Below are 27,960 nucleotides of genomic sequence, written 5' to 3' on the forward strand. Positions count from 1 at the left end.
TCTCTGCAGAAGGTCAGGGCTCTGATAGTTGCAGTTAGCGGGTGACTTACTGGGCAGGTGGATCCTGAGTGTCTGTTGGAGTCAGGGTTCATTATGGTCCTGGTTGCTACTGGAAATAAAGAAACAAAAGGAGGGTGTGATGTTCAGGAAGTACAGACTGTAGCTCAGCAGGTAGAATTACTAACTGGAAGGTTGGAGGTTTGATCCCTGGCTGCTCCAGTCTGCACGCCACGGTATCCTTGGGCGAGATGTGGAACCCCGACTTGCTCTCCGATGCATCCATCATAGTGTCATTGTTAGAAAAAGAAGTGCTTGTGTGAATGAAGCACGCTGTATAAAATGCTTTGACTGCTCATACAGAAAAGCAGCTCATAAGAACTGGTTCATTTTCCAGATAATTCCACTATTAAGACAACAGACATTTGGGAGGCTTTCTCTGAGAGTAACACTGAAAGTCTTGCTGCTCCTCCACAAAATGAACTTCAGATTAAAGACACAGCTCAGCTAAACACAACTCAAACTAATCTACACTATTTTTCTTTATTATGCAGCATTTTTATAACTATTTCCAGATGTTTCTAAAGATGAAAACAGAATTAAACTCCAGCCTGATGCGTTTCTGAGGTTCCTGACTCTGACCGTCCCTCAAACGCCTCTCTGGGCGTTTCCTTCCGTCGCTTTTACTTTCGCTTTCGTGAATGTTGTGGCGCAGTTGATCGTCTCCATGTTAAGGTAACGTTAGCAGTCTGTACTGTTTTCCTGGCTGACATCAGCTGTGTGCAGCTTAGTTTCAGCATAAATCTGCTTCGTTTTATGTGAGATCAGAGTCTGGGAACGAGACAGAAACAGTTGATGATCAGCAGCTGAACTCAGAGTCGATGTTACTGTGGATCCACTGACTGATGTCTGTAGGCAGCTTCTCCTGCCTCCATCAGTCTGTTACGGAAGCCCGTTTCCGCCACAAAAAAGGATCCATTCTCGAAATTTCGACTTATTAACTCGAAATGTTGAGAAAAGTAGCTCGAAATTTTGAGTTAGTTCTGCCAATCAGTAATCCAGCTACAATGCGCACTCAAAACCGCATCGCAACAAATCGGCTTTCGAGAGTACGTTAGCTGATATTAACGCCATGTGATTCAGCTAATAACAGAAAGATTTCATCATTTGTGAAGCCACACAGACAATAATCAGCAATTTGTGCATTTATGACTGGCTGTAATTCTGGTATCTTAGCTGTAGCATTTGTAGCTGAGGGCTTCAGCTTCCGGGTAACAAGGAAATTACGTCATTCACGTAAATTACTGATTGACAGCACTAACTCTTAATTTTGAGTTCGTTTTCTCAAAATTCCAAGTTAATAAGTCGAAATTACGAAAGAGTTGCTTTTCAGAAGTCGCTGCCAACACTTCATCTATAAAATGCATTTCTCTGCTCGTTCGCTATAGTCTGCTGTCGTATTTGTATGCAGGTTTTTTCCTTTTTCAGTTTAACTGGTGATATTTATTCGTGTATTGTAGGTGAATGCGCTGATGTTAGTTCATAAATTCCACAGAGTTTGTAAACTGGCCGTTTTTGCTCAATAATTCCTGTTTCATGTTCAAACCGTCAGACAGAAACTCTGCGTTTGTTTTTATGTTCTTCAGCCTGTTGTTCTTGAGGTAATCTGTGATGCGTTCAATGACCCTCCACATGCTCTGAGGGTCATTTGAAGAGAAATAGAACTTAATCTTTAGAGCATAAGTGGGTTTTTGCCCTCTTTATGCCCGCGGTCAGGCTCTGTTTATTGTAGTATAACACTCATAGGACACGGTGTCCCGCTGCACACACACTGCACACACACTGCACACACACTGCACACACACTGCACACAATGACAGCTGCAGAGTTTGTGTCTGATGTATTAAGTATGAAACACTGTTGGGCTAAAATCTGGTCAGAATGAATCCAGGTGCAGGTGTGTCAGTTTAGGACCACTGGACTAACATCCAAGTGCTCACAATATAAAGTGTATTCTGTAGTAACATCCTGGTGTTGCAGCAACAGTCCCACATGAAAACGTCAACACTCAAACTCAAAATCTCTTTTTGTCAACAATAAAATGACAGCAGACCAATTTGAACAAAGTTGGTAAAAAGCTTCAGAAATTAGTAAAATATTAAATTAGTTAAATTAATTAAATTAAATTAAATTATTAAATTAGTAAAATATTAAAAAGTGTCTGGATGCTCAATCATCCAGGTAAGGGTTAGGTTAGTAATGCTGTGATTGCAGACATTCCCCAACTCTCTGTGAATGGGACTCATGGCCATTGATCAGTGGTTGTTGATCAATGGTCATGACCTCCCAGCCATTGTGCAAATGTCCTGTTTATAAGGTTGGAAACCTGCAGTCAGCTGAGACTGAAGGAGTCACCTGGATGAGTCATGAAACGTTTCTCCCACTGAAAACATCCAGATGAACAGAATCAACTTTTGGGGATTAAAACGTGTCTGAATTAATCATCATGAGTGGGTCAGTCAGTGTGTCGCTGGGCTGATTTGTGTTTCCTCTGCAGGTGAAGGTAGAAAGTGTGTGTGAGCTGATGTGAATTGAGCAGCATGGATCAGTGTGAGGACAGAGAGGAGGGAGTCCCTCCCTCTAAAAGCACTCTGTGTGGGGAACATGAGAGCCAGACCAAAGCTCAGAGGTGAGATGACCATCTCTAACTGTCCATGACTCTTCTCCATGTCACAGCTCAGCACTCACATCACTGCTCCATCATTATTCACAGGAACCAGCCTGGACCTCCACCCAGCTCTGTGTCCTGTAAGAGTCACGCGTCTAAAGATGTCATCAATGATTTTAAAGTCTCTGCTGCAGAGAGGTGAGCTGTTAGTAACAAGAACTCTCTGATTTAAATGATTTTGATGTTTCCTGGTTTCTAAAATGCATCTCTGTAGCAGAGCAGTGTCTCCAAGGACACACAGGCTCAGCTGTAACTGTCAGTTTATCTGGTTTAAGACACATTTGGACACAATTGGCTGTTTTTAACTATGTATTTTAATCAGAGGTGTAAATTTAGACCTCACACATCTGGATCCTAAACTATGATAGAAACAGCTGCTAGCAGTGGGTAGTTTGACTTTGATACGCTGCTCTAGAAAGCAAACAAAGGTTTGTGCAGCTCCTCTTCAGAAAAGTGTTCAGAGAGCAGCTGCTGTATTAGACAAAGGCTCGTCGTGTGAGCCCAGATGTGTGTAACAGCTGGATGAAGGAGAACCATCACAGTCGCGTCTCCATCCCGCCTTTATTAATGAACTTCCTGTTGCTTGCAGATGACAGGAACACAAAGTGTTTGTGCCACGTGATGCTGCAGGATTTGTTAACGTGTCCATGATGGTAACATCTCCTCGTCTAACTGCAAACACATGAGCGCTCCTAACGGCAGCTATCACAGCCACACAGGCAGACTGTGTCTCACTGTTGCATTCAGGGACGTTTGTTTTCCTGTAAAAAGCTGAACTCTAATCTAAGAGGACTGTTGCTGACAGGAAACAGCTGCATTATCTGCAGTCTGTGTGATCACAGCTGCTTCAATCACTTTATCAGAGAATTGATCATTGAATAAAACATGTTTGTGTCTGCAGAGGTCAGAGGTCACAGTCTGCAGGATCCAGCTGTCCGTCTGTGAGGAGTGACTGGTCCAATGATCATCCTCCAAACTTCAGTGGTGAACCTGGACCAACGAGGTCAGAGACCTGTGATGACTCCTTTACATGTTTGTGTTTTCCTGGATAAATATGACCAAAAATTCATTAAAAAGATAAAAATCTTAGACTTTGTCCTGTAGCGCTGTGTGGCAGGCAGGATTGGACCCAAACACAACAGGATGAAGTCAAAGAGGCAGCTTTATTTCAGCTGTGAACATGCAAACAGCAGAAATAAGGAAACATAACTGTAGGTTTGCAGTGAATGAAGCCTCAGCTCGACGCTCCACTTTGTCCCTCTTTTCCTTCTCCAAACAGCCACATCAGGAGTCTCTGATGGAGTTTTAAAATATTTAATTACAAATGTCCAAAGATGGGTTCAGGATACCTGAATCCACAATTATTAAAGCTAAAATAGTTCACAGGGTTTGGACTTTGTTAGGTGACGAGAGAACATCAAAGTGTTTTTTATCTTTAAACAGTATTTTTATCACTTCAGTTGCTCTCACAGCCCTGTTTGTTATTTTACCAGAGCTCTTATGTTTCACTCAGTGCTCCCACCAAACACCTTGGAGGACACATTAGTGTGATTTAGATTTCATTGGTGTAAACACCAGTCACACAAGCTAACCCATGGAGGCAGCAGCAGGCTTTGTGTTTGGTAAAGTCTGTTGGCTTAAACTAAGAGAGTTTAGTTTGTTAGCACAAAGAGCTGTCAGCTAAAGCCCCGAATGCACTTTGAATACAGATGAACTGAGAAAAACACTTTAAATACAGCAAACAGTCAAACTGACAACATGTCTTTCTGCTGATCATCCACAGCAGTACATTTAGCATTCATGCTAGCAGCAGGCTATGACTGTCCACTCAGCACCAACGCAGGTAGGAGTGAGCAGTGATGAAGCAGGACTGTGGGCAAGTTTGAGCTACAATCCTATTGGCTTCTCAGTTTCTCCAAAGAAAAGGGGAAAAATTCTTGGTGTTGTGAAGATGTGAGTTGGTCTTGTTGCAGACATTTTGTAGCACAAAATGTTCAAGCTGAATGAACATACGCGCTCCCTTAGACGTGACTGTAGACGCGCCAAAAGGAGATGGAAAAAGGACAGATTGTATGTTTCTCTACAGATTTTAAAGACTTTCTGTCTTTCTGCTCACCAAGAAGCTGTAAAAACTGCAGACACAGTTAGTCTTAAACTTAGTGTCAGTAAACAGTCACAGGCCTCAGGTACTTTTTAATGTCCTCAATCGTTTTCTTCGTTCACGTGACAATGTCGGAGTCATTTCTTCACCAAGTATTTGTGATGAATTTTTAGCATTTTTAACAACAAGCTTCTATCTATTAGGGCTCTTGTCTCGCCGACTGCTGCCTCAGATCCGAGTCTTTCTCCTGTGTGCTCAGCTGTCTTAGAGCAGTTTGATCCTGTTTCCCTTAATGACTTGACTGCGGTAGTTTGTAACCTAAGATCATCACACTGCCCCTCTGATTGACTCCCCCCAACTACTCTTTCAAGGATTGTCAGGTTGGAGATTGGCCTATAATTAGCTAAGACAGCTGGGTCTAGGGATGCTTTTTAAGTAAAGGTTTAACTACAGCCAGCTAGCGATGGGTACCGTTTAGATTTGAAAACCTGCTAAATCAGAATCAGTTGCTGATGATGGCTTTTTTCTTTTACATCAATCACGTATAATCTTAACTCAAAGTGAACATAGACTTGATTGAAGTAACTCAGATCAGCCAATTCAAAATACTAATTCAATCAACTCTGAGTTCATGGCTAGACTCAGTTTGTTGGTCCTGCACCTTAAAACTATTCCCTGTTTGTCCCTCATGTTTTTTGGATATTGTTTTCACATCTTATGTCACGGCTAGCGGGGCGAGCCATGTTGAATTTAATAAAGGACCCAAGATGCCGACACTGCTGTGAAATGAGTGAGCTTTATTGAAACGGTGAAGTGCAGTGGAGATGGCCTGTGCAGAAGCTAAGATAACCTCTACTGAAAAAAGTATTGATCATTGATCAATTATTGAAGCAAAAGTAGACACACTAACGTAGGACATGGCACTGTCAAAATAAAACAGGAAGTGAACACAGAGACAATACTAACACAGTACAGAGGGAACACAGAAACCAAAACCTCAGAACTAGAAAATCTTAATCAGAATGAAATTGTAACAAAAGACAATAACAATCAAAACAAAACTACTGAGTCCACAGACTCGGGACATACATCGGCTCAAACTGTGGTCATAAATATTTTGTACTTGTAAATCAGACTGTGTAGTTGTGAACTGAGTTTTGTAACATTGTAAAACAAAATATCTGAAAAGTTCATGTTTTTGCGTTCATTGATTTTTGCTGACACAAAGTTTGGCGAGCACTGCAAGTTGTCCCTTTAAACCAGTCACTGATATAAAGAGAGCACCTTGTTCCAGGGCATCTGAGCATGCAGGGAAAGCTTTATGCAGGAGATGGTAAGAGCTGTTGGGACTAAAGAAACTGAGCAGAAAACTACAGACATCTGGAAACTGAGTTGTTAATTCTCAGTGGGATCAGCAGGACTAGCAAAGCTTCACCATGACAGTCATCTGATTGACTGAACCCATCCAAACATCACTTCATGGACCTTTAGCTTGTGTCTGTGTGTGGACAGACATAACATGAGCTAATTATACATTACTCCTCCACAGAGTGGACCAGCAGAGAGCAGAGGTTTCCACTGGTCAGTCTGCACAGCAACATCAAACACACCTGGACTCTGTGGTTATGGTTTGTAATACTACGTTTACATTTGTTCTTTTCAGTCACCTCTATGCTGCACTTTGTGGACCAGAGGATTGTCAGTGTGTCCAACATAAATCAGAGTTTGGGCTCCATGATTTCAGTCAGATTGGGGTGACTGTAGCTCAGGAGGGGAGCAGGTCAGCTACTAGTCAGAAGGTTTGTGAATCAAACCCTGGCTGGCAAATGTACTGGGTAACGTACTAAACCCAAGCTGCCCTCTGATGCATCCATCAGAGTGTGAAAGAAAGTATTTAAGCATAGAACAATGTGCTTGGTTGAATGAGGCATGTTGTATAAATGCTTTGTGTGCACAGAGTATCAAAGAGAGCTATATAAGAACCAGTCCATTTACCACTGGGTAATTCATATAGTCTTCTTTTCCAGCGGCTGGAGGACAACATCACCATGTTTGTGAAGAACGAGCTGAAGAAGATCCAGAAGCTTCTGAGTCCAGATCACCCAGAAACTTTAAAGAGCCAGATGGAGGATGAGGAGATGTTTGAAGGAGAGGATGAAGATGAAAGAAAGAGCTGCAGAGAAGCATTTCTGAAGATCACACTCCACTTCTTGAGGAGACTTAAGCAGCATGAGATGGCTGACCATCTGCAGAGCAGTAAGAGAATTTCTCTAAAGACTGAATATTGATCTTTCCTAATAGCTCAAGAAATGGACCAATAGACATTCATCCTTTCAGGGTACTGAAAGGCTATGATATTTATTATATAATAGTTTTTTCTGAATTTCTTATTTTCAGAAATATTTGCTTCACTCCGTAAACGTGAACTTAAAGCCCAACTGAAGAAGAAGTTCCAGTGTGTGTTTGAGGGCATCGCTAAAGCAGGAAGCCCAACCCTCCTGAATCAGATCTACACAGAGCTCTACATCACAGAGGGAGGGACTGCAGAGGTCAATGATGAACATGAGGTCAGACAGATTGAAACAGCATCCAGGAAACCAGACAGACCAGAAACAACAATCAGACAAGAAGACATCTTTAAAGCCTCACCTGGAAGAGACGAACCAATCAGAACAGTGCTGACAAAGGGAGTGGCTGGCATTGGGAAAACAGTCTTAACACAGAAATACAGCCTGGACTGGGCTGAAGACAAAGCCAACCAGGACATCCAGTTCATATTTCCATTCACTTTCAGAGAGCTGAATGTGCTGAAAGAGGAAAAGTTCAGCTTGGTGGAACTTGTTCATCACTTCTTTAATCAAACTAACGAATCAGGAATCTGCAGGCTTGAAGACTTCCAGGTTGTGTTCATACTTGATGGTCTGGATGAGTGTCGACTTAATTTGGACTTCAACAAAACTAAAATCCTGACTGAAACAAGAAAGTCCACCTCATTGGATGAGCTGCTGACAAACCTCATCAGAGGGAACCTGCTCCCTTCTGCTCGCCTTTGGATAACAACACGACCTGCAGCAGCCAATCAGATCCCTCCTCAGTGTGTCGACATGGTGACAGAGGTCAGAGGGTTCACTGACCCACAGAAGGAGGAGTACTTCAGGAAGAGATTCAGAGATGAGGAGCAGGCCAGCAGGATCATCTCCCACATCAAGAAAGCTCAAAGCCTCCACATCATGTGTCACATCCCAGTCTTCTGCTGGATCACTGCTACAGTTCTGGAGGATGTGCTGGAAACCAGAGAGGGAGGAGAGCTGCCCAAGACCCTGACTGAGATGTACATCCACTTCCTGGTGGTTCAGGCCAAAGTCAAGAGGATCAAATATGATGGAGGAGCTGAGACAGATCCACACTGGAGTCCAGAGAGCAGGAAGATAATTGAGTCTCTGGGAAAACTGGCTTTTGATCAGCTGCAGAAAGGAAACCTGATCTTCTATGAACCAGACCTGACAGAGTGTGGCATCGATATCAGAGCAGCCTCAGTGTACTCAGGAGTGTTCACACAGATCTTTAAAGAGGAGAAACAACTGTACCAGAACAAGGTGTTCTGCTTTGTTCATCTCAGTGTTCAGGAGTTTCTGGCTGCTCTTCATGTCCACCTGACCTTCATCAACTCTGGACTCAATCTGCTGGAAGAACAACAAACAACGTCCATGTGGTCTAAACTATTTGATAAACCAAAACTCCAATCTCTCCACCAGAGTGCTGTGAACAAGGCCTTACAGAGTCCAAATGGACACCTGGACTTGTTCCTCCGCTTCCTCCTGGGTCTTTCAATGCAGACCAATCAGACTCTCCTACGAGGTCTGCTGACACAGACAGGAAGTAGCTCACAGACCAATCAGGAAGCAGTTCAGTACATCAAGGAGAAGCTCAGTGAGAATCTGTCTGCAGAGAAAAGCATCAATCTGTTTCACTGTCTGAATGAACTGAATGATCGTTCTCTACTGGAGGAGATCCAACAGTCCCTGAGATCAGGACGTCTCTCCACAGATAAACTGTCTCCTGCTCAGTGGTCAGCTCTGGTCTTCATCTTACTGTCATCAGAAAAAGATCTGGATGTTTTTGACCTGAAGAAATACTTTGCTTCAGAGGAGGCTCTTCTGAGGCTGCTGCCAGTGGTCAAAGTCTCTAAAAAAGCTCTGTAAGTTATAAAGTTTTTATTATTTAATTTGGTTGGTATGTTATGAAAAACACACTGCCATGAACTTCTGTTTTGTTTTTGTCAAAATCACTGTAATATAATCACTGTACCTTTATATACACGTGACTTGTATTAATGCTGCTGCCCTCTTGTGGCTAAAGTGTAATTATGTTCTTGTTATTAGGGAGGATTTGAGAGTAACATGCCAAGTGAGTCAGCAGCTTCGCTTTAGCTTAAAAATCCAAATTCTTATGTCATCAGTTATAGTTGCATGTATTCATTATCATAATTTAACCTTTAATATTGATGTCTTAAATTTATTTTGAGTAAAGTAGCAATAATTTTATGGTTTATTAAATAAATACATCACTAATGAATTATTTATTTCAGTAATTAATTAAAAAAATATATTGATAATGAATTATCGGTTAATTTCATTTAAAATAATTCATTATTTATTTATGTACAATTCTAATTAGTTAATTACATATTTAATCAATTATTGGTTTGTTTTCTATTTTAATTATTTTACTGACACATTTAATGAATTATTTAATGATGTATTTATTTAATTCACGTTGCTACTCCTGGCCCTGCATCGCTGTTCATAAATACATTTTATTTGTCAGCTTCACCCATCAAAGTCAGGGGGCGGGGTTAATGCTGATCAAGTCAAAACCATTGCTTTGGTCTGGTGGGCGTTCTTTTAGTGGGCTTTTCTCAATACTAAGTAGGCCTACACACCAGGGTTTGGACATGTGTGGACCCAAACTATACTTAAACTTTACCCTTTTTTGTGTGTCACCAAATACACTTTAATATTTTCTAGACAAGAATGTAGTGGCGTAATCTTTAACCTCTTTTGGCTCCAAACAGAAGTGACAGACTTGAGCAGGGTTCATTTAAAGGCTGACAGAAGTGGAGTGGTGACGGGGAGATGTTTGACAGGACAGTGTTTCAGCCTCCACAGGTTCATGTTGTGCTCCATCAGTCAGTGAAGATGAAGTCAGTGCTGATGAGGCTGTAGAGTGTGTGAGGGATGTGAATGAGGATGATGAAGATCTGATGATAGCAGATAAAAACAGGCTGCAGAGACTTTGAGCCATACAGGGCACACAGTGTGTGTACAGAACAGCTGAAATCATTATGGAGGCCTCACTGGAATATGGAAGCATCACAGTACAGCTTCAGTGAAGCATTAAAGTCTCTGATATGAGATGAGAAATGAAGCAGCCAGAGCTTTTTCATGAGTGGAAATCCACTGTGACTGTGAGCTGCTGCTACAGCCTCCAGATTAGCCAGCAGCTCATCCTGCTCAACATTTCCTCACCAACTTTAATGGAAGTGTGATGTTTTCAGCTGGAGTGATGGTCAGGGTGGCCTCCCTCTCCTCTTCTTCTCCTCTTCCTCTTTCATTTGTAAAGCCACTTCTGCTGCTTTCATTCATTTGGAAGTCCTGTAGCTGAGTTTGGGAGAGACTAACAGCCTCGGCAGCAGAGGGGAGAAAGGCTGTAACACCACCACTTTACTCTGTTCTACCTGTCACATCATTTTATCAGGAAACAAATATGCTCATGTTTTTACTATGTTTGTCTTGAAGATGTAAGAAGATCACATGGTGCTTTTTATTATTGTGTTGGTTTGTTTGTTGTCTCTTGGATGGAGCCCAGCTGTGCGTGGCCCCTGGGCCTGTGGTCAGAGTGTGTGCTGGATAATCCGGCCCAGGATGAGGCCAAACTGACATGGGATGAAATGTCTGTCACATAATTGAGCTTAGTGTAGTTTCATTTCTGCACAATTTAAAAACAACCAAAACTTTTTTCTGTCTTTTCTATGTTATACTGTAGACTTTCTTTGATACTGTGTCCAAAAGGAGCAGCTTTTACTTTGAAGGGGAGGCGTCTCTGTTTCCTCTTCAGGTTGGATGATGGAAGCAAATGAGTGTGTGATGTTCTTTCAGTGTTGCACTTTGTAGACGCTCCCTGAGCACTGGTCTCACAGCCAGCTGCACATAGAGACCAGTGTTGTTAGTCCAGGTCAGAAGATGACTTGTTGGAATGAAAATGAGCTTGTAGTTTGTCTGCTTTAATAATGTGACTGGAAAAAGGTGTTGGACTTCAAATATGTCCATTTCTTTCACACTTCACCTTTAAAAGTGAAGCCTTGTGGTTCCTGGAAGGAAAAACACGACTTTTTCAAGTCTTTGTCCTGTTTTCATGATAAATGTACGACTTTAATGTGAAACATTCAGAGTTTTTTCTCTAGTTGTGTTTGTTTGAAGCTGCTTCCTGTTGGCTTCAGCTGTTTGGAGTTTCCATTTTCTAAACTTCTACATTCTGAACCTTCTTCAGCTCTGAACAGATGATGAAACACTGAATGATTTCAAGCTCACACTTTGTCTAATAAACTTACATCTTTCATTCTTTATACAGATTGAGTTACTGTGGTTTGTCAGAGATCAGCTGTGATTATCTGGCAGCAGCACTGAAGTCCAACCCCTCCCATCTGAGACAGCTGGACCTGAGCTCCAACAACAAGCTGCAGGATTCAGGAGTGAAGCATCTGTGTGGTTTCCTGGAGAGTCCAGGATGTGGACTTGAAACTCTGAGGTCAGTCAGCATGTTTTAGTTGTGCTGAGATGAATATGATGTGAAAGTTGTGCTGACACTAAACTGCAGACATCAGGCTGATATTATACTGATCCACACTGAGGATCTTCATGGTAAAGTCTGTTTTCTTCTTCTCTGGTTTAGTCCATTGACTGCAGCAGAACAATGTTCACATTTCAAACAGTGAGACTCAACGTATGGCCCGCGGCCCACACGCGGCCTGCCCACCTTTCCTGATTCAGAGAGAGGGGACCCTGATTAACTGTGTAGTGTTCTTCCTCACAGTTCTAAGTATCAGACACAACAATGAATAATCCACAGCTGACTGTCTTTAGCAGGTCAAAGGTCACGGCACACAGCAGGCAGTGGGAAATATTATAATTCTGATCATTTATCAGCACATATCCATATGTATAAAAACAAAGCTGACACTGTGAGACTTGATCAGAGGTGTGATCATCACAGCAGAGGCCTTTGTGTCAAAGTCACTGAGGATCAAACAGAAACACATGAAGCAGATTTTCCTGTTCTGGCTTTTTATAGCAGATAACCTTCAAAATATTCTGCAGTCCATCAAAAACTGAAGCAAACCATGAATCAACATGTGAACATGAGCTGATGCTGCTGAAGTGAAGCAAAGTTACAGAGGTTTGATTACAGACACAGCTGAGAGTTTGTAATCTGTCATCATTTTAAAAGGTTTACATTTCTTCAGTATTGAACAGCAGAAATGAGGCTTTGTTTTGGGAGGCCGACAGCAGTGAACACAACAGCAGACTGGTGCGTAATAAGCAGTGAATAATGCAGGAAACAGATTTTTGAAGGTAAACTGTTCTTGAAGTACACTGAGAGAGAGAGAGCTGTGCAGGAAGTAAACGTCAAAGTCAGAGAGAATTCATGACGATGTTCATCAAACGTAAAGCGTAGTTTGGATCTTCTTCTGCTGCTGGTTCAGTCAGTTTTGGTTGGAGACAGATGAAACCTGCAGCTCCAGGATCTGTGAGCTGTCCACTTTCAGCCCCGACGGCGTGTCCGTGTACGTGCCGTCGAGTGAACGATCCACGCTCTGTGTTTCCATCTTTGTGTGTTTAGCTGCTCTCATTTACTGTTTTATCTGTTTGCTTGTTGTTGAAATACTTTTGGGAGCTTTAACCTGAGATTCTGGCAAAATACATTTATATTAAAAATCGATTCAGGATTGAATGAATCAACATCGCTTTATTCAAATTAAAACCATTTAAATAGGAAAATCCATTTTTTTACACCCGCCTCTAATGCTGGGTAATGTCAGCTGGTCCATGTGCAGCTGGCTGTGAGGCTCAGGGAGTGTCTACAAAGTGCAACACAGAAAGAACATCATCCATAAATATTGAGTAATAACTGGACTCTCATACAGCGAGACTCAAATGCCTTTAAACATCAGCTTATCCTGCTGATCCAAGTCCAACACTGAGTTTGTAAAAACATGTTTGTCAATCATTTTGTTTGGTTTCTGAGGAAAATGATTCAATAACTTGCTGCTAATACACAACATTTCATCATATTTCCTCATAACCCTCTTTTGTCTGACCATTTGATCCCATTTGAATTTGCAATAAAGGATCCACAGAGTTTGGTGACAATAATGACAGTAGGGCTGCACGATAAATCGAAAATTTATTGTCATCGCGATATCAGCCTGCGCGATGGGCCCATCGCAAAAGACGGCGTAAACTGCGATAATTGGGTACCTTAAAATGTTTACACACGTGCTGTAAAGAATTTACCAATCAAAGAAATCCATTTACACATTTGACCAGTCGAATAGAGCCCTTCACGGCATTAACCAATCAAATGGATTAGAGGCCCGCCTCCTACGCAGGTCGGGCGCGAACAACGCTGCAGCAACGAGTCAGAGTTGTAATGGCTGAGAGCGAGACGCGTGACGAGAATGCTACTGAACTCGTGGCTAAAAAAAAAAATAGTACCTCACTTATTTGGAGGTACTTTGGATTTGATAAAGACGACGTTCTCCAAACACAGGTACTCTGCAAAACTTGCCGAACACTCGTGGCAACCACCAGAGGAAACACGACTAATCTCCACCATCATCTTCAATACAACCACAGAGAACTGTTTGAAGAGTTCCAGAAAGACAGGGCTAGCCAAACAAAGGTTGCTAATGTTAAGACAAAGAGCGCAGCAGTCCAACAGCCGTCTCTGTATCAGAGTTTTTCAAGTGGAATTCCTTATGAGAAAACGTCGAAGCGGTACAAAGAAATAACAGAGGCCATTACACATTTTTTGGCTAAAGACATGATGCCTATAAATACAGTTAGCAGAGAGGGCTTCACCAGTCTGATACATAAAGTGGACCAGAGATACCGCATCCCCTCACGAAACTACTTTTCACATGTCGCCATTCCACAAATGTATGAAACATGCCGCAAGACCGTCATGTTTGAACTGAGCCAAGCTGAAAACTACGCAAGCACTACAGACCTATGGTCAAGTCGTACAACGGAACCATATATGAGTTTCACAGTGCACTTCCTCACCGAAGACTTTGAACTGAAAACACGGTGTCTAGAGACTGTGTATTTTCCAGACTCCCACACTAGTGAAAATATAGCCCATGTATTACGTGAGGTGTTAGCCAGCTGGGATCTTAAAGAAGATCGACAAGTGTGCATCACCACAGACAACGGTGCCAATGTTGTGAGAGCCACGGAGCTAAACAACTGGGTCAGACTTCAGTGTTTTGGACACAGGCTGCACCTTGCAATCGGTAAGTTTTATTCAAGGCAGATCTTTTTAGCAATGAAAATGTGCTATACATTATTATCAAATTGATATTGATAAGGATAATGTTACCTTTTTAGACAACTTTAGTTATAAATTTCAATTAGTTTTTTTTTTTTAAAAAAAAGGTTTTAAACATGACAGTTTTTTTGTTTCCTCTTATTTCTCCAGAAAATTCTATCAAAGATGATGCCCGCATTGCCCGAGCCATTGGACTTTGCAAAAAGTTAGTTGGACATTTTTGCCACAGCTGGAAAGCAAAGATGGCTCTGAAAAAAGCACAGCAGAAGCTCAACCTCCCAGAGCACACACTGATCACAGAATGCCCAACCAGGTGGGGTTCCAGGCAGAAGATGATTGAGAGAGTCCTGGAGCAGCAGCGGGCCATTTCTGATGTCATCTCAGCAGACAAGAAATCAAGACACTTGATTCCTACTTGGCAGGATCTTGAGGTACTGGAGTCTGTCAACCAGGCATTACACCCCCTGCAAGACTTTACAGATGCCCTGTCTGGTGAGAGCTACGTTAGTGTTTCATATGTAAAACCAGTCCTTCATCTGATGAAGACGTCGGTGCTTGCAGAGAAGGAAGAAGACAGTGATTTGACAAAATCAATTAAGAAGAAAATCCTCGAGTACCTGATTACTAAATATGAAAATCCAGCTACCCAGGAACTTATGGACATGGCGTGCTTCATGGATCCCAGATTTAAAGTCAGCTACACCAGCACTGATCGAGTCTCAGACATCAAGACCAGAGTGATGTCAGAAATGGAAGCAGTGGCACAGAAGGTATTCATGCATGCTTATATATAAAACCTTTCAATTCATATTTAGTCCAAAATGTTTACTTTTCTTATAATCTGCTTTCTGTTCCAGGAGAGAAGCTCCGCTGAACCAGAGGCCCAGACAGATGATCCACCCAGTCGTCCCCTGAAGAAGGCAAAAAAGTCCCTGGGCAGTTTCTTCAAGGCAGCTCCAATCCCTACCTCCTCTTTTATGCATCTCTCACAAGCTGTTGAAGCTGAGCTTAACAGCTACTTGCTATCCACGGCCATAGACAGTGAGGAAGACCCCTTGGCATGGTGGAAACTCCACAAAATGACATTCCCACAGCTAAGCAAGCTTGCAAGGAAGTATCTCTGCATACCTGCAAGTAGCTCACCTTCAGAGAGACTTTTTAGTACATCAGGAAACATAGTAACATGTCAGCGCACATGTTTAAAACCTTGGAGAGTAAACATGTTGGTTTTCCTTAACAAGAACTTGCCATAAAAAACATTCACTCAGGAAGGATGAATGCAAGATAGAGAAACCTTTTTTTTTTTTCAAAAAATTACAAAAATACACTACCTACATTGTTCTTAATTGTTGATAATATTAGTCTTGGCCAGTACGACCACAAAGGTAGAGAATTGTTCTTTGGTGTGTTCCCACAGCAGACAAGTTCTTACCTATAGTTTAATCTAGTAAAGTTTCCACTCCAGTTTTGACTTGCATCATAACTACTTGGTGAATGGTAAAATGATGAACAACTGCATAGAGATAATTTGCAGTATAATTTAAGTTATGTTTATTTAAAACTAATTATAGAGACCGGGAAGGATGTCTTTCAGAATTCAAGCCTCAGAAATTTTTTTATGGGGGCAATGTTTCAATGTTTGACTGCACTTTGTTGTTACACTGCTAATACAGCAGCTTTCATTAAATAAAACTGTGCAGTAAAACGGAAATTATGTATTTGTTTTTTGTTTTTTTTTTGCTATTTATTTTATCGCAAGTCATATCGTTATCGCAGTATTGATCACAGTTATCGCACATCGCAGGTTTTCCTAATATCGTGCAGCCCTAAATGACAGTAGATGTTTGTGTGGAAGTGCTGGAAGCAAATGAGTGTGTGATGTTCTTTCAGTGTTGCACTTTGTAGACGCTCCCTGAGCACTGGTCTCACAGCCAGCTGCACATAGAGACCAGTGTTGTTAGTCCAGGTCAGAAGATGACTTGTTGGAATGAAAATGAGCTTGTAGTTTGTCTGCTTTAATAATGTGACTGGAAAAAGGTGTTGGACTTCAAATATGTCCATTTCTTTCACACTTCACCTTTAAAAGTGAAGCCTTGTGGTTCCTGGAAGGAAAAACACGACTTTTTCAAGTCTTTGTCCTGTTTTTATGAGAAATGTACGACTTTAATGTGAAACATTCAGAGTTTTTTCTGTTGTTGTGTTTGTTTGAAGCTGCTTCCTGTTGGCTTCAGCTGTTTGGAGTTTCCATTTTCTAAACTTCTACATTCTGAACCTTCTTCAGCTCTGAACAGATGATGAAACACTGAATGATTTCAAGCTCACACTTTGTCTAATAAACTTACATCTTTCATTCTTTATACAGATTGAGGGGCTGTGGTTTGTCAGAGATCAGCTGTGATTATCTGGCAGCAGCACTGAAGTCCAACCCCTCCCATCTGAGAGAGCTGGAGCTGGGTAACAACTACAACCTGCAGGATTCAGGAGTGAAGCATCTGTGTGGTTTCCTGGAGAGTCCAGGATGTGGACTTGAAACTCTGAGGTCAGTCAGCATGTTTTAGTTGTGCTGAGATGAATATGATGTGAAAGTTGTGCTGACACTAAACTGCAGACATCAGGCTGATATTATACTGATCCACACTGAGGATCTTCATGGTAAAGTCTGTTTTCTTCTTCTCTGGTTTAGTCCATTGACTGCAGCAGAACAATGTTCACATTTCAAACAGTGAGACTCAACGTATGGCCCGCGGCCCACACGCGGCCTGCCCACCTTTCCTGATTCAGAGAGAGGGGACCCTGATTAACTGTGTAGTGTTCTTCCTCACAGTTCTAAGTATCAGACACAACAATGAATAATCCACAGCTGACTGTCTTTAGCAGGTCAAAGGTCACGGCACACAGCAGACAGTGGGAAATATTATAACTCTGATCATTTATCAGCACATATCCATATGTATAAAAACAAAGCTGACACTGTGAGACTTGATCAGAGGTGTGATCATCACAGCAGAGGCCTTTGTGTCAAAGTCACTGAGGATCAAACAGAAACACATGAAGCAGATTTTCCTGTTCTGGCTTTTTATAGCAGATAACCTTCAAAATATTCTGCAGTCCATCAAAAACTGAAGCAAACCATGAATCAACATGTGAACATGAGCTGATGCTGCTGAAGTGAAGCAAAGTTACAGAGGTTTGATTACAGACACAGCTGAGAGTTTGTAATCTGTCATCATTTTAAAAGGTTTACATTTCTTCAGTATTGAACAGCAGAAATGAGGCTTTGTTTTGGGAGGCCGACAGCAGTGAACACAACAGCAGACTGGTGCGTAATAAGCAGTGAATAATGCAGGAAACAGATTTTTGAAGGTAAACTGTTCTTGAAGTACACTGAGAGAGAGAGAGCTGTGCAGGAAGTAAACGTCAAAGTCAGAGAGAATTCATGACGATGTTCATCAAACGTAAAGCGTAGTTTGGATCTTCTTCTGCTGCTGGTTCAGTCAGTTTTGGTTGGAGACAGATGAAACCTGCAGCTTCAGGATCTGTGAGCTGTCCACTTTCAGCCCCGACGGCGTGTCCGTGTACGTGCCGTCGAGTGAACGATCCACGCTCTGTGTTTCCATCTTTGTGTGTTTAGCTGCTCTCATTTACTGTTTTATCTGTTTGCTTGTTGTTGAAATACTTTTGGGAGCTTTAACCTGAGATTCTGGCAAAATACATTTATATTAAAAATCGATTCAGGATTGAATGAATCAACATCGCTTTATTCAAATTAAAACCATTTAAATAGGAAAATCCATTTTTTTACAGCCGCCTCTAATGCTGGGTAATGTCAGCTGGTCCATGTGCAGCTGGCTGTGAGGCTCAGGGAGCGTCTACAAAGTGCAACACTGAAAGAACATCATCCATAAATATTGAGTAATAACTGGACTCTCATACAGCGAGACTCAAATGCCTTTAAACATCAGCTTATCCTGCTGATCCAAGTCCAACACTGAGTTTGTAAAAACATGTTTGTCAATCATTTTGTTTGGTTTCTGAGGAAAATGATTCAATAACTTGCTGCTAATACACAACATTTCATCATATTTCCTCATAACCCTCTTTTGTCTGACCATTTGATCCCATTTGAATTTGCAATAAAGGATCCACAGAGTTTGGTGACAATAATGACAGTAGATGTTTGTGTGAAAGTGCTGGAAGCAAATGAGTGTGTGATGTTCTTTCAGTGTTGCACTTTGTAGACGCTCCCTGAGCACTGGTCTCACAGCCAGCTGCACATAGAGACCAGTGTTGTTAGTCCAGGTCAGAAGATGACGTGTTGGAATGAAAATGAGCTTGTAGTTTGTCTGCTTTAATAATGTGACTGGAAAAAGGTGTTGGACTTCAAATATGTCCATTTCTGTCACACTTCACCTTTAAAAGTGAAGCCTTGTGGTTCCTGGAAGGAAAAACACGACTTTTTCAAGTCTTTGTCCTGTTTTTATGAGAAATGTACGACTTTAATGTGAAACATTCAGAGTTTTTTCTCTTGTTGTGTTTGTTTGAAGCTGCTTCCTGTTGGCTTCAGCTGTTTGGAGTTTCCATTTTCTAAACTTCTACATTCTGAACCTTCTTCAGCTCTGAACAGATGATGAAACACTGAATGATTTCAAGCTCACACTTTGTCTAATAAACTTACATCTTTCATTCTTTATACAGATTGAGGGGCTGTGGTTTGTCAGAGATCAGCTGTGATTATCTGGCAGCAGCACTGAAGTCCAACCCCTCCCATCTGAGAGAGCTGGACCTGAGTAATGACTCCTGGTCTTCGACCAACAACAACCTGCAGGATTCAGGAGTGAAGCATCTGTGTGGTTTCCTGGAGAGTCCAGGATGTGGACTTGAAACTCTGGGGTCAGTCAGCATGTTTTAGTTGTGCTGAGATGAATATGATGTGAAAGTTGTGCTGACACTAAACTGCAGACATCAGGCTGATATTATACTGATCCACACTGAGGATCTTCATGGTAAAGTCTGTTTTCTTCTTCTCTGGTTTAGTCCATTGACTGCAGCAGAACAATGTTCACATTTCAAACAGTGAGACTCAACGTATGGCCCGCGGCCCACACGCGGCCTGCCCACCTTTCCTGATTCAGAGAGAGGGGACCCTGATTAACTGTGTAGTGTTCTTCCTCACAGTTCTAAGTATCAGACACAACAATGAATAATCCACAGCTGACTGTCTTTAGCAGGTCAAAGGTCACGGCACACAGCAGGCAGTGGGAAATATTATAATTCTGATCATTTATCAGCACATATCCATATGTATAAAAACAAAGCTGACACTGTGAGACTTGATCAGAGGTGTGATCATCACAGCAGAGGCCTTTGTGTCAAAGTCACTGAGGATCAAACAGAAACACATGAAGCAGATTTTCCTGTTCTGGCTTTTTATAGCAGATAACCTTCAAAATATTCTGCAGTCCATCAAAAACTGAAGCAAACCATGAATCAACATGTGAACATGAGCTGATGCTGCTGAAGTGAAGCAAAGTTACAGAGGTTTGATTACAGACACAGCTGAGAGTTTGTAATCTGTCATCATTTTAAAAGGTTTACATTTCTTCAGTATTGAACAGCAGAAATGAGGCTTTGTTTTGGGAGGCCGACAGCAGTGAACACAACAGCAGACTGGTGCGTAATAAGCAGTGAATAATGCAGGAAACAGATTTTTGAAGGTAAACTGTTCTTGAAGTACACTGAGAGAGAGAGAGCTGTGCAGGAAGTAAACGTCAAAGTCAGAGAGAATTCATGACGATGTTCATCAAACGTAAAGCGTAGTTTGGATCTTCTTCTGCTGCTGGTTCAGTCAGTTTTGGTTGGAGACAGATGAAACCTGCAGCTTCAGGATCTGTGAGCTGTCCACTTTCAGCCCCGACGGCGTGTCCGTGTACGTGCCGTCGAGTGAACGATCCACGCTCTGTGTTTCCATCTTTGTGTGTTTAGCTGCTCTCATTTACTGTTTTATCTGTTTGCTTGTTGTTGAAATACTTTTGGGAGCTTTAACCTGAGATTCTGGCAAAATACATTTATATTAAAAATCGATTCAGGATTGAATGAATCAACATCGCTTTATTCAAATTAAAACCATTTAAATAGGAAAATCCATTTTTTTACAGCCGCCTCTAATGCTGGGTAATGTCAGCTGGTCCATGTGCAGCTGGCTGTGAGGCTCAGGGAGCGTCTACAAAGTGCAACACTGAAAGAACATCATCCATAAATATTGAGTAATAACTGGACTCTCATACAGCGAGACTCAAATGCCTTTAAACATCAGCTTATCCTGCTGATCCAAGTCCAACACTGAGTTTGTAAAAACATGTTTGTCAATCATTTTGTTTGGTTTCTGAGGAAAATGATTCAATAACTTGCTGCTAATACACAACATTTCATCATATTTCCTCATAACCCTCTTTTGTCTGACCATTTGATCCCATTTGAATTTGCAATAAAGGATCCACAGAGTTTGGTGACAATAATGACAGTAGATGTTTGTGTGAAAGTGCTGGAAGCAAATGAGTGTGTGATGTTCTTTCAGTGTTGCACTTTGTAGACGCTCCCTGAGCACTGGTCTCACAGCCAGCTGCACATAGAGACCAGTGTTGTTAGTCCAGGTCAGAAGATGACGTGTTGGAATGAAAATGAGCTTGTAGTTTGTCTGCTTTAATAATGTGACTGGAAAAAGGTGTTGGACTTCAAATATGTCCATTTCTGTCACACTTCACCTTTAAAAGTGAAGCCTTGTGGTTCCTGGAAGGAAAAACACGACTTTTTCAAGTCTTTGTCCTGTTTTTATGAGAAATGTACGACTTTAATGTGAAACATTCAGAGTTTTTTCTGTTGTTGTGTTTGTTTGAAGCTGCTTCCTGTTGGCTTCAGCTGTTTGGAGTTTCCATTTTCTAAACTTCTACATTCTGAACCTTCTTCAGCTCTGAACAGATGATGAAACACTGAATGATTTCAAGCTCACACTTTGTCTAATAAACTTACATCTTTCATTCTTTATACAGATTGAGGGACTGTGGTTTGTCAGAGATCAGCTGTGATTATCTGGCAGCAGCACTGAAGTCCAACCCCTCCCATCTGAGACAGCTGGACCTGAGCTCCAACAACAAGCTGCAGGATTCAGGAGTGAAGCATCTGTGTGGTTTCCTGGAGAGTCCAGGATGTGGACTTGAAACTCTGAGGTCAGTCAGCATGTTTTAGTTGTGCTGAGATGAATATGATGTGAAAGTTGTGCTGACACTAAACTGCAGACATCAGGCTGATATTATACTGATCCACACTGAGGATCTTCATGGTAAAGTCTGTTTTCTTCTTCTCTGGTTTAGTCCATTGACTGCAGCAGAACAATGTTCACATTTCAAACAGTGAGACTCAACGTATGGCCCGCGGCCCACACGCGGCCTGCCCACCTTTCCTGATTCAGAGAGAGGGGACCCTGATTAACTGTGTAGTGTTCTTCCTCACAGTTCTAAGTATCAGACACAACAATGAATAATCCACAGCTGACTGTCTTTAGCAGGTCAAAGGTCACGGCACACAGCAGACAGTGGGAAATATTATAACTCTGATCATTTATCAGCACATATCCATATGTATAAAAACAAAGCTGACACTGTGAGACTTGATCAGAGGTGTGATCATCACAGCAGAGGCCTTTGTGTCAAAGTCACTGAGGATCAAACAGAAACACATGAAGCAGATTTTCCTGTTCTGGCTTTTTATAGCAGATAACCTTCAAAATATTCTGCAGTCCATCAAAAACTGAAGCAAACCATGAATCAACATGTGAACATGAGCTGATGCTGCTGAAGTGAAGCAAAGTTACAGAGGTTTGATTACAGACACAGCTGAGAGTTTGTAATCTGTCATCATTTTAAAAGGTTTACATTTCTTCAGTATTGAACAGCAGAAATGAGGCTTTGTTTTCAGAGGCCGACAGCAGTGAACACAACAGCAGACTGGTGCGTAATAAGCAGTGAATAATGCAGGAAACAGATTTTTGAAGGTAAACTGTTCTTGAAGTACACTGAGAGAGAGAGAGCTGTGCAGGAAGTAAACGTCAAAGTCAGAGAGAATTCATGACGATGTTCATCAAACGTAAAGCGTAGTTTGGATCTTCTTTTGCTGCTGGTTCAGTCAGATTTGGTTGGAGACAGATGAAACCTGCAGCTTCAGGATCTGTGAGCTGTCCACTTTCAGCCCCGACGGCGTGTCCGTGTACGTGCCGTCGAGTGAACGATCCACGCTCTGTGTTTCCATCTTTGTGTGTTTAGCTGCTCTCATTTACTGTTTTATCTGTTTGCTTGTTGTTGAAATACTTTTGGGAGCTTTAACCTGAGATTCTGGCAAAATACATTTATATTAAAAATCGATTCAGGATTGAATGAATCAACATCGCTTTATTCAAATTAAAACCATTTAAATAGGAAAATCCATTTTTTTACAGCCGCCTCTAATGCTGGGTAATGTCAGCTGGTCCATGTGCAGCTGGCTGTGAGGCTCAGGGAGCGTCTACAAAGTGCAACACTGAAAGAACATCATCCATAAATATTGAGTAATAACTGGACTCTCATACAGCGAGACTCAAATGCCTTTAAACATCAGCTTATCCTGCTGATCCAAGTCCAACACTGAGTTTGTAAAAACATGTTTGTCAATCATTTTGTTTGGTTTCTGAGGAAAATGATTCAATAACTTGCTGCTAATACACAACATTTCATCATATTTCCTCATAACCCTCTTTTGTCTGACCATTTGATCCCATTTGAATTTGCAATAAAGGATCCACAGAGTTTGGTGACAATAATGACAGTAGATGTTTGTGTGAAAGTGCTGGAAGCAAATGAGTGTGTGATGTTCTTTCAGTGTTGCACTTTGTAGACGCTCCCTGAGCACTGGTCTCACAGCCAGCTGCACATAGAGACCAGTGTTGTTAGTCCAGGTCAGAAGATGACGTGTTGGAATGAAAATGAGCTTGTAGTTTGTCTGCTTTAATAATGTGACTGGAAAAAGGTGTTGGACTTCAAATATGTCCATTTCTTTCACACTTCACCTTTAAAAGTGAAGCCTTGTGGTTCCTGGAAGGAAAAACACGACTTTTTCAAGTCTTTGTCCTGTTTTTATGAGAAATGTACGACTTTAATGTGAAACATTCAGAGTTTTTTCTCTTGTTGTGTTTGTTTGAAGCTGCTTCCTGTTGGCTTCAGCTGTTTGGAGTTTCCATTTTCTAAACTTCTACATTCTGAACCTTCTTCAGCTCTGAACAGATGATGAAACACTGAATGATTTCAAGCTCACACTTTGTCTAATAAACTTACATCTTTCATTCTTTATACAGATTGAGGGACTGTGGTTTGTCAGAGATCAGCTGTGATTATCTGGCAGCAGCACTGAAGTCCAACCCCTCCCATCTGAGACAGCTGGACCTGAGCTCCAACAACAAGCTGCAGGATTCAGGAGTGAAGCATCTGTGTGGTTTCCTGGAGAGTCCAGGATGTGGACTTGAAACTCTGAGGTCAGTCAGCATGTTTTAGTTGTGCTGAGATGAATATGATGTGAAAGTTGTGCTGACACTAAACTGCAGACATCAGGCTGATATTATACTGATCCACACTGAGGATCTTCATGGTAAAGTCTGTTTTCTTCTTCTCTGGTTTAGTCCATTGACTGCAGCAGAACAATGTTCACATTTCAAACCTTCAAAGAAGAAGAAAAATCCTCCACTGGATAATTCACTGTGAAACTCTCCAACTCTTCATTCCACCTTAAAGTCTGTCTGACACTGAAATCCAAAGCAAAATGTGCGTTTGCTTTACAGACAGCAGTCCAACACAAACATACACACATCATCCAAAACACAGTCCAACATCCAAATCTCCTCCACTGCCAGCATGAATGATGGGAAAGAGAAGGAGGAACACTCTGACATTCAGGGTTAGAATGAGTTTCATGAAGCAGACTGTGAAGATCAAAGCTGCATTAGAAAGCTTACATGAATGAATGAGTGGACAGAAGTGGACAGAGATCATCTGAAGCACTTCAAAGGCTTTAAATCAGCACATTTCTCTTTATTCTTTATCAACTCTGTTAGTTTCTCTCAGTTTTCTGTGGAATGAAGCTAACAGCAGGCTAATAAGATGCTGACCAATAGGTTTCTATTAAAGGTTGTAATTTGTATATGAAAAAGTGCTTTGGCTCAGCAGGGATCAGCTTACAGGTAGAATACAGCTGCTGGATGGGATTAGCATGTCATAGCTATCTACCAAACTGCTAACTGGGGGATTTCAGGCCATCTATGGATCATTTTTGCTAACTGTTTATTCAGCTTAGGCTCACAGGGCTGCAGCCTGTGCCCTAGCTGTCATAGGGCAAGAGGCGTGGTCCACCTGCACAGGTGAGCAGTCCCTCACAGGGCCAACAGAGAGAGACAGAGAAGCACTCTCTCACATCCACACCTACAGCCAATTTAGAAGCACCAATGAACCTAAGCAGCATTTCATTGGACTGTGGGAGAACATCCAACCTCCACAGAAAGGCCAACAAGCTTCAACCTACAACCTTCTTGCTTTAAGGCACTAGTGCGAACCACTTTTCCCCATTTCAGCCCAAATCCTGCATCTTCCTGTTTCTGACTCCAGGCCAGCTCCACTAACACTTTCTCATCAGACACTGCCACCTAGTGGAGGAAGTCTTAGTCCCATTTGAAGCTTCAGATTACAGTTAGTTCCTTTACAAAGAGGTGGAGGTGGTGGGGCCACAGCACCATCATCACTGAGTGCCATAGGACACTTAACCTTTGTTTCCATATGCTGGGAACTTCCTGTTGTTCCAAGGAGGACTGGAAAATGTGTGAAAATCACCCAGTCAGTTCCTCACAGCACACTTCAATCATTTCCCTCCCACAGCATCAGGACCAGGGCTTTTTCTCTCTTTGCTCCCACTAAGAGATTTCCACACAAACACCTCATCAGTGGGACTCTCAGAGCTACCAGCCCTTTGCTACAATCACAGAGCTCTTCATTGAAATCAATGATATCAAAGCTGGAATCCAATGAGTCCAAGTCTTCTGCTGATTCAGCATCACATTCATCTTTGCTCCTTGTCCTGCATCCCCACCATGGACTTCATTCCTTTCCAAGCCAGCCTTGAGTGTCCTTTATTCAGCTCATCCTCTGCTTTACTTTTACACCTGATTTTAGCTGCTTTATCTCTCTTTCAACAAGTTTCTGTGCCTCAATCTTTTTCTTCTCTCCCTCATAACAAGACAGCTTCTTCTGCCTGAGAACATGTTGGAGTGATTTACTAATCCAGGGCTGCTTATTGGGGAAAATACTTCCTGTTTCCAAAGTAATCCCCATTTTTCCCAGAAAGAAATGTAAGTAGAAATCGATGATCTAAGTGAGAACATGAGCCTTTAAAAAGTCCCAGTGGGTGCAGTCAAAGCAGTCCCTCAGTCCCAGTATAGAGTCTTTGGTCCAGACTGGAACAACTGTGTGCCCAGTTTGAGCTCTCTTCAGTGCTGTGACCTGACAGACCCAGAGGGGCCATCACATCACATTTAGAAGCTCCCCTAATGGAGCCACAACACATGTCCAACACTTAGTCTGTCTTGTTGGACCAACTGGAAGAAATGATTCAAGGACTTAGTCACAGAACAGAGATTCAAATCTCCAAAATCCAACTGGCTGCATCAGGACATATAGTCTGAAACTCTGCACAGTTTCCTGTTTGAAGCTGCTTCCTGTTGGCTTCAGCTGTTTGGAGTTTCCATTTTCTAAACTTCTACATTCTGAACCTTCTTCAGCTCTGAACAGATGATGAAACACTGAATGATTTCAAGCTCACACTTTGTCTAATAAACTTACATCTTTCATTCTTTATACAGATTGAGTTTCTGTGGTTTGTCAGAGATCAGCTGTGATTATCTGGCAGCAGCACTGAAGTCCAACCCCTCCCATCTGAGACAGCTGGAGCTGTGGAGAAACAACCTGAAGGATCCAGATGTGAAGCAGCTGTCTGATCTTCAGCAGAGTCCAGACTACAGACTGGAGACTCTGAGGTCAGTAGAGTGATGGAGTGAGTGGGTGGTGCTGTCAGCAGTATTGTACTAAACACAGTCAGTATGAAACAAAGATCCAGTGTTTCCTGTAAAGCTGCAGCTTCTCAGTGAAGCTGTGAGAGGAGAATGGTGACAGGCTTCAGGATTGGACACAAACACTTCCTGTTTCTGACCTTTATGGTCACCATGGTAACGGCTGACACGCTCTGATCAAACACTGTCAACAGCCAATCAGCTCTCTGAACAAAGCAGCACGCAGACCAATGACTGCATTCATTTCCATGTTTAAAGCAGTGAAGAACACAGTCTGTAGGTGAGGAAGAATTTAGTGAGAGCAGATGTTTGGATGGAATTCCTCCAGTTAACAGCTGGAACCGTCCATCTGGATTGTTGGGCTTGTTGTTGGGGTTCCTACAGAGCTCAGAGTGGACACACCAAGGTTCTTCTAATGAATGAAAGTCCAAACTCAAACTAGGAGGGAAAAACATTTTCATCAACTTCAATAAAAATCCAAAGATTAGAAAAAGTGAAGCAACAATGAGTCCTAGTACAGTCCCAGCACTGAAGTCCCTGCTGCTCTTTATACTGGATGTGCTGCATCACTGACTGACAGCTGATGAAGAGTCTCTGGAAACACTCGTTTATCTCCTCTGCTCTTCCTTCTTCTCTCTGCAGGTGTAGGCCATGATGGTAAACAGGACGGTGTGTGTGCTGAGAGAGGAGGAGCTGTGTCCTGATGATCCAGAGAGGTTGAAGCAGCAGCAGCTTGTGTGTAGAGACGCTCTGACTGGGCCATGTTACTGGGAGGTGGAGAGGAGAGCTTCATCCAGCAGTGACTGACAGAGGAATGAGAAGAAGTGCAGATGACTGTCAGTGCTGCAGAGTGAACTGCTCTGAGAACAGCTCCACTGTCAGACACAATGTAGAGTCCAGCATCATCCCTGTGTGTCCCTCTGGATCTGACAGAGGATCATCAGTGTATCTGGACTGCTCTGCTGCTGCTCTGTCCTTCTACAGTCTCTGCACAGTCTCTGTCTGACTCTGGCTTCAGACCCTCCTGGATCAAACTCACCTGGAAAAACTTTCAAATTCAAATTCAAATTTTATTTGTCACACACACAACCATACCCAGTATGACATGAGGTGAAATGCTTGTAGCTGTGCAATGCCCGACCATTAAATGACAGTGGTTTTACAGTATTTACAATTTACAGGTTATTACAAAATGTACAGATTTAACTTAGAAATTTACAGTAAAAATGTGCAAATAGCAGAAAGAGATTATAAGGAAGTGCACATGAAGAAAAACCAGAGTGTGTGGTGATGTGATGTGTGTGAGAGTCCAGTCTTATAGTGATGTGATGTGTGTGGGAGAGTTCAGTCCTACACCTGGTTCACGCCGCAATGTATTGCGCCATTTTCCGG

General features: G+C 42.0%; 3 protein-coding genes across 5 annotated transcripts; all 3 read left to right on the forward strand.

Moving 5' to 3' along the window:
* The first annotated feature begins 681 nt into the window (after positions 1–681).
* Positions 682–6,831, forward strand: LOC147329638 (uncharacterized). Its single transcript, XM_086290860.1, has 6 exons — positions 682–732; positions 2,597–2,686; positions 2,771–2,863; positions 3,627–3,728; positions 6,376–6,454; positions 6,784–6,831. The coding sequence occupies exons 1-6, from the start codon at positions 725–727 to the stop codon at positions 6,829–6,831; spliced, it is 420 nt and encodes a 139-aa protein (XP_086146986.1). The 5' UTR covers positions 682–724.
* Positions 6,546–27,735, forward strand: LOC147329639 (NACHT, LRR and PYD domains-containing protein 12-like). Of its 3 annotated transcripts, XM_086290912.1 has the most exons (9): positions 6,546–7,082; positions 7,224–9,024; positions 11,457–11,633; positions 16,798–16,974; positions 19,131–19,325; positions 21,482–21,658; positions 23,815–23,991; positions 26,362–26,535; positions 27,211–27,735. In XM_086290912.1, the coding sequence occupies exons 1-9, from the start codon at positions 6,875–6,877 to the stop codon at positions 27,221–27,223; spliced, it is 3,099 nt and encodes a 1,032-aa protein (XP_086147038.1). In that variant the 5' UTR covers positions 6,546–6,874; the 3' UTR covers positions 27,224–27,735. The 3 variants fall into 3 exon arrangements, with proteins under 3 accessions (XP_086147038.1, XP_086147036.1, XP_086147037.1); XM_086290910.1 differs by lacking the exons at positions 21,482–21,658; positions 23,815–23,991 and having other exon boundaries at positions 6,549–7,082; XM_086290911.1 differs by lacking the exons at positions 11,457–11,633; positions 23,815–23,991; positions 26,362–26,535; positions 27,211–27,735 and having other exon boundaries at positions 6,549–7,082; positions 21,482–21,692.
* Positions 12,998–16,460, forward strand: LOC147329640 (E3 SUMO-protein ligase ZBED1-like). The gene is made up of 3 exons (XM_086290913.1): positions 12,998–14,400; positions 14,586–15,205; positions 15,293–16,460. Exons 1-3 carry the CDS (start codon positions 13,536–13,538, stop codon positions 15,686–15,688), a joined length of 1,881 nt encoding a protein of 626 aa, XP_086147039.1. The 5' UTR covers positions 12,998–13,535; the 3' UTR covers positions 15,689–16,460.
* Positions 27,736–27,960: the final 225 nt, after the last annotated feature.

The sequence above is a fragment of the Aulonocara sp. 'chitande type north' Nkhata Bay genome, linkage group LG5, assembly GCF_057382095.1.
Source record: "Aulonocara sp. 'chitande type north' Nkhata Bay isolate Kocher_YH1m ecotype deep benthic linkage group LG5, A_spYH_male_GT1.1, whole genome shotgun sequence".
NCBI lineage: Eukaryota > Metazoa > Chordata > Actinopteri > Cichliformes > Cichlidae > Aulonocara > Aulonocara sp. 'chitande type north' Nkhata Bay.

What these genes read in the sequence shown, in the direction of transcription:
- LOC147329638 (XM_086290860.1), top strand. An exon ending in AGCCAGACCAAAGCTCAGAG is followed by an intron (nt 2,687 to 2,770) that starts GTGAGATGACCA and finishes CATTATTCACAG; the next exon opens with GAACCAGCCTGGACCTCCAC. An exon ending in ACCTGGACTCTGTGGTTATG is followed by an intron (nt 6,455 to 6,783) that starts GTTTGTAATACT and finishes TTGTGTGCACAG; the next exon opens with AGTATCAAAGAGAGCTATAT.
- LOC147329639 (XM_086290912.1), top strand. Translation starts at nt 6,875, where the DNA reads ATGTTTGTGAAGAACGAGCTGAAGAAGATCCAGAAGCTTCTGAGTCCA. An exon ending in TGTGGACTTGAAACTCTGAG is followed by an intron (nt 11,634 to 16,797) that starts GTCAGTCAGCAT and finishes TTCTTTATACAG; the next exon opens with ATTGAGGGGCTGTGGTTTGT. An exon ending in TGTGGACTTGAAACTCTGGG is followed by an intron (nt 19,326 to 21,481) that starts GTCAGTCAGCAT and finishes TTCTTTATACAG; the next exon opens with ATTGAGGGACTGTGGTTTGT.
- LOC147329640 (XM_086290913.1), top strand. Translation starts at nt 13,536, where the DNA reads ATGGCTGAGAGCGAGACGCGTGACGAGAATGCTACTGAACTCGTGGCT. An exon ending in CAGGCTGCACCTTGCAATCG is followed by an intron (nt 14,401 to 14,585) that starts GTAAGTTTTATT and finishes TTATTTCTCCAG; the next exon opens with AAAATTCTATCAAAGATGAT. An exon ending in TGGAAGCAGTGGCACAGAAG is followed by an intron (nt 15,206 to 15,292) that starts GTATTCATGCAT and finishes TTTCTGTTCCAG; the next exon opens with GAGAGAAGCTCCGCTGAACC.